The following is a 6,000-nucleotide window of genomic DNA, read 5'->3' as shown; positions in this document are numbered from 1 at the left end:
ACTAACACCCAACTTAAGAGACTTTCTGGTCATATTTGAGAATCGAAACGTTTGCATGAAAAGCAGCTAGAGAGGTCAGAGGTGGAATTTTTTTTTAAAGCTCTAGTGCGGTTTGTTAGGAATACATAAATATCCATAGTCTTGGCATAGGTGCACTTTAAATATTGACAACCACATTGTTCAAGTTCAATAGTCTTTTTAGAAGATAAAAAAGTTAATCAGAAAACAATATATTTGCACAATTTAAAAAATGAAGACATCAAATAGTTGCATCAATATTTTTTTTCATAGATGGAAGTTCAACAATCACAATACTCTATTACTCTTTACATTTGACCAGAGATGGTTATTGCAGCAGCTTCAGTCAGGGTTAAAACAATGCATTCATTTCTTTTACAATACAATTGCCATGGACGCCCTAAAATTAATATATAAAAAAAAAAAAAAAAAAAGACAAGAGAGTTCAATAGGGAATGAATGGTGAAAAGGATGCGGTTGTCTCCTCAATGCAAGAACTACAGCCCTGCTCCCTGCTCACAGGAGGCTGCAAACGTGCCACTTTGTCCTCATAGATGATCGGCCCAACTGCTGTTGGTTTCTGTTGCCTGCAGCTACTGGCTGAATTTGCTTGCTGTAAGAAGGTTGAGGCAGTTAAATGGTCACTATTATTTCGTGGTGCGTCAGACGGGGGTTCCCTCCAGTAGATGCTGCAGAGGGTTTTTGCTTGCTCCTTTGTCCCCTTCCTTGGCCTCTGCCTTTAGCCATTCCATCTTCTGCTTGTGCTGCCGGACAGCATCAGCCACACGGGCATCGATCATGGCTTCTGTCAAAATTCCATCTTCTGAGGCATAGGCTGCAGCCTGAGACAGAAAGAATAACAGTTATTGGAAACAGTTATTGGAAACAGAAGAAATTCCACCATTAATTCCAGGACTTATTATATGCAACACATGTTATATTTTCAAACACAAAAATAACCCCAACCACTAATTAAAGGATAAAATGAAGAAATGGTTGCACTCTGAATTTCCAAAAAACTTGCTTGATGTACCTTTATTGTCACAAGTGTATCAGACAAACTCAGGACAAGCAGTTGACATGTTTCACAAGCAATAGCTTGCTTGTTCACAAAAAAAGTAGCATACACCAAACTGGCTGTTTAACTTCTTCAGATACGAGCTATAGCCGAATGACAGCTACAGAGTGGACCTGCCTTGCTGGGAGTACATCTATTGATGTCCTCCCGTGCCCGAGCAGCCTGTGCGCCTCCTGCAGGGAGTGCGTGGCCCGCTCTGTGATCAGTGAGTCTATGAGACTCACTGGATCCCAGATCGGAGTAAGGGGTCGATCCTGACCCCTTACCATGTGATCAGCTGTCAGCCAATGACAGCTGATCCTGTGATGTAAACAGAGCCGGTAAACGGCTATTTTTTCTTCTCGCGCTGACATTGTGAGGAGAAAAAAAAGCCGATCACTGGCGGCCGTGAGAGGGACATCAGTGCCGCCTACCAGTACCCACCAGCGCCACCCATCAGTGCCCACAGTGACACCCATAAGTGCCCACAATCAGTGCCTCATCAACAGTGCTGCACATCAGTGCCACCTATCAGTGCCCATCAGTGCCACCTATCAGTGCTGCCTTAACTGTGCCCATCAGTGCCGCCTTAACTGTGCCCATCAGTGCCGCCTTAACTGTGCCCATCAGTGCCGCCTTAACTGTGCCCATCAGTGCCGCCTTAACTGTGCCCATCAGTGCCGCCTTAACTGTGCCCATCAGTGCCGCCTTAACTGTGCCCATCAGTGCTGCCTTAACTGTGCCCATCAATGCCGCCTATCAGTGCCCACCAGTGCCGCCTCATGAGCGCATGTTAATGAAGGAGAAAAATTACCTGTTTGCAAAATTTTATAACAAACTATGAGACATGATTTTTGTTTTCAAAATTTTCCATCCTTTTTTGTTTGTTTAGCAAAAAATAAAAATCCCAGCTGTGATCAAATACCACCAAAAGAAAGCTCTATTTGTGGGGAAAAAATGATACAAATTTCATTTGGGTACAGTGTTGTATGACTGCGCAATTGTCATTCAAAGTGCGTCAGTGCTGAAAGCTGAAAATTGGTCTGGGCAGGAGGGGAGTTTAAGTGCCCAGTAAGCAAGTGGTTAAGGAATAAACTGTAATCAGGCACACCCAAAACCACCTGCTTAGGTTTACGCTAAATGCAAAAAACATTTCAGCTGACATGTTAAAAACATTACAATGTTTAAAACGTATATATATACATGAAAACACGGACAGACCTCAAAAAAGGGAGAAATTGATAAAAACAAAAATGTCCAGAAAACAAGATATCCATGAGACAAAATGTCATATTACCCGTAAATAAATCAAAACAACAGAAAAAAGAAAAAAAACACACATAAGAAAGAAAAATCAACGTATTTATGTCCAGCCTTCTAATGCCCGAAAAAGATGATTGTATACATACACATTCTCAAACCATCTATTGAGTCTAAATGCATATGTATACAAGATAAGTATATATTATAAGTGTAAACTTGTTCAGAAGGGCATAAGAGGCGAGCTGCTGTAATGCTGTCCCACAAAAAATACATATGTATATGGGCTTGAGACAAAATCAAAATCAATCAAGCCCAAACACATATGTACTTAAAAAATGGTACTCAAACAAAAAAAATACAAGAAACAAAGTTGCTTTTGCATGGTAATGAATTATGAGTCCTAATGGGAAGTGTATAAATGACAAATGGACATGTGCCAATAACTGGATATTTATAAGAGGATGAAAAAGCTCAAAAGTGGCGAGAAAAACAAACCAAAATCTGTGTATGTATGTATGTATATATATATATATATATATATATATATATATATATATATATATATGAATACAGATGTAAACACAAACGCATGCCCAAAATATATATAACACAATATATATAAACACAAATGATCCTGGTTGAATGGTTAATTATGAAAGTGTGAGATGTCCCACTCATGATTCATTCCGAAAGGTTTTCTGGTATTAAAATTAAATATCCAAAAAACCTCCCTTTTACAAAGGATTTTAAAGACGTCTCCTCCTCTTTTGGGTGTCTGGACTTTCTTCAAAATCTGTGCCCCCACAGTGGCAGTACTGCCACTGTGGTACTGGTTAAAGTGTTGGTTGGTTGTGCAATAGGGGACCCGCAAAACCCTATCCGGCAGGGAATTACAATAAAGTTGGGTGTGAAGCAGCTCTATGATCCTGGGAGGCCAGAAACAATGTCATGATGTCACTTGCGGCTCTGGCTGATGTAAACACTGCCATTTTTTCCCCTGGAAAGCATAGATCAATTTTTTTTTTTTAATCTATTGCTTTCAAGGGTATAGGAGATCTGGGGTCTTACTGACTCCAGATGTCTCCATTAAGAGGTCTAGACATGCCTTATTCCTATTACATTTCTTGTAATAGGAATTAAAGTGATAAAAAAGAAAGAATTAAAGAGATCTTATAAAAAAAGAAATAATATAAAATGATCAAAAATAAATGTTAAAGCGCCCCCGTCCCTTCATGCTTGCACGCAGAAACGAGCGCATACGTAGGTCATGCCCGCATATGTAAATGACGTTCGCACCATGCGTGAGGTATCGCCATGAATGTTAGAGCGAGAGCAATAATACTTATCTTTGTCACTTATCAATTTGCATTTCATAAATATTTTTGCACCACAGTATTGTAGTATTTAACATTTTAGGCATATTGTTTTAATGTGCGCAGAAGTGGTTTGAAAGTCATGTGAATGCACTTATTTTAGTTTGAGAACAGTGCACCACTGTTTAATTTGTTTCCTTGTTACAAGTGATAGAGTGCACTTTGGTGGTAGCAGCATTTCGCTATTATTATTGTTTTAGCACTTTTATTTCCCTAACAGTGCATCCGTTTTTTTTTTTTTTTTTATATACAATTCTAGCACTAGACCTTCTAACTCTAAACTGGTAACCTGTAAAACATTTTTTAAAGTGTCTCCTATGAAGAATTTTAAACACCATAGTTTTGAGCCATTCCACGAGTGTGTGCAATTCTAAGGCATGACATGTTAGTTATCCATTTACTCGGCAAAACATCATCTTTTATATTTTAGCAAAAAATTGGGATATATTGCCTTTTTTCTTTTGCATTAAAATGTATTTTCTTTTTAAAAATGCGTTAGAAAACTTGGTGCGCAAATACTGTGTGACATATAATTGCAACAACCGCCATTTTATTCTCTAGGGTCTCTGCTAAAAAAATATGTATAATGTTTAGGGGTACTGAGTAATTTTTTAGCAAAAAAATTATGACTTTTACATGTAACAGAGAAATGCCAGAATTGGCCAAGATGGGAAGTGGTTAAAACAGCAGATGTTCAGATTTCTGTTTTCTCCACAAGATGCAGCAGGAAAACCTATACAAAATTCTTTCCAAGTTCTCCTTTAAACTGTGAAATCTAGAGCATAAAATCTAACCTCCAATAAAGTTCAGCGAAAAAGATTTATTACCCCCCTAATCAGTAACTTTCTCCACCACATTTGCCGAAATAACAATCAGAGCAAGACGGAACTAAGAGGATTACTTCCACAAATTCCCCCTTACTTCATCATGTAAATTGCTGTGTCAGAAGCAGATTGTATGCCTGACAGTTGCAGAATTACGTAATGAATCCTTTTAGGTCAGATATCGCTGAACAGCATGCAGCTAAAATAGTAAAAAGGATCTCTCTCTTCCCACACAAAAACAAATTTGTAAACTCAAATGATAGTCCAAAGAAAATCCCATCAGAGCTTCAGCTAAATATTCACAGCTCTAAAACTCAATTTGTAAATCTGAAACCTACAGCTGTCCTGGGATTACAAACCTGAGAGCCTGACGGGTCTAATTTCAAGTCAAACCACCTAAAATTGATCTATTTAGTGAATCATGCACTTTTGTACCTCCCAAGGGTTTTTCCTTGCCAGAGTCCCAAGCTTAGTCCATATGCACCACCAAGGAGGAGGACTCCACTCTATGCAATAAATTTAGAAAACCAAATGATGGCGACACTACTGAACAAGAGTGGAAATGTGGAAACAAGAGTGGAAAGTAGCTTGGGGTGATCCAAACAGTAGCTACTGTATTTAAAAATGAAATGTCAGTTCAGTGGACTAAATCAAAAAGCACAAAGTTGGCCTATGACAATGCAAAAAAACAAAGTAATCATTTTCATGAGCAGTGTTAATTTAGTAGACGAAAACATTTTCATCAGTGGCCTTTTTATGGTGACGAAATTGAAACGAAAAGTACACATTTTCGTCCGCTGACAAAAACTATGATAAAAATCGTAGTTAACGAATGAAAATGAAACGGAAATGTGAGGGAGGGATGTTTACCCTCAGGAACTTCTGGTTTCCATGGAGCTCCACCTGTGTAGAGCCCATGAGTGCTTCCGCTCCCAGCAAGCGAGTCCGTAGTGTGCTTACTACTTAGCAGTAAGTCCTGTGCAGCATTACAGGCCTCCTTGGGAGACTGTCCAGAGCAGCACTGTGAGTTACAGGCATGCCGACAGGAGTCCCGACTCACAACTGTCCAGTGCAGTGCACTGTGAGTGTGTACATTACAGGCCTCCTCTGATCACTGACATCCAGAGCACTGTGCCTTACAGGCCTCCTCTCAGACCTGAGACCACCATCCAGCACTGTGCAGCATTACAGGCCTCTCAGACCACCGTCCCAGAGCCCTGTGCATTACAGGCCTCTCCTCAGACCACCATCCAGAGCACTGTGTACATTAAACCCTCCTCTTGCCACTGGCGTTTAGAGCACTGTGCATTACTGGCCTCCCCTCAGACCACCATCCAGCACTGTGCAGCATTACAGGCCTCTCAGACCACTGTCCAGAACACTGCAGAATTACAGGCCTCCTCAGATGGTATTTTGTTCAAACCTTAATACCATAAAAAATAACAATCAATTTTTTTTTTACTCC

At 39.8% G+C, this 6,000-nt stretch overlaps 1 protein-coding gene across 1 annotated transcript in view; it reads right to left on the bottom strand.

The window, feature by feature from the left end:
- Nucleotides 1-264: 264 nt before the first annotated feature.
- ATAD3A (ATPase family AAA domain containing 3A) overlaps nt 265-6,000 on the bottom strand; it is a gene marked incomplete at its 5' end in the record, with an annotated part of 141,745 nt that continues 136,009 nt past the window's right edge. The window contains 1 exon segment of the mRNA XM_073602890.1: nt 265-860. Within this exon segment, the coding sequence (XP_073458991.1) occupies nt 681-860 (180 nt within the window).

This window comes from Aquarana catesbeiana, linkage group LG10 (assembly GCF_042186555.1).
Source record: "Aquarana catesbeiana isolate 2022-GZ linkage group LG10, ASM4218655v1, whole genome shotgun sequence".
In the NCBI taxonomy this organism is placed as follows: domain Eukaryota; kingdom Metazoa; phylum Chordata; class Amphibia; order Anura; family Ranidae; genus Aquarana; species Aquarana catesbeiana.
Note: the sequence above shows the minus strand (reverse complement) of the source record. Positions and strands in the feature narration are given on the sequence as shown.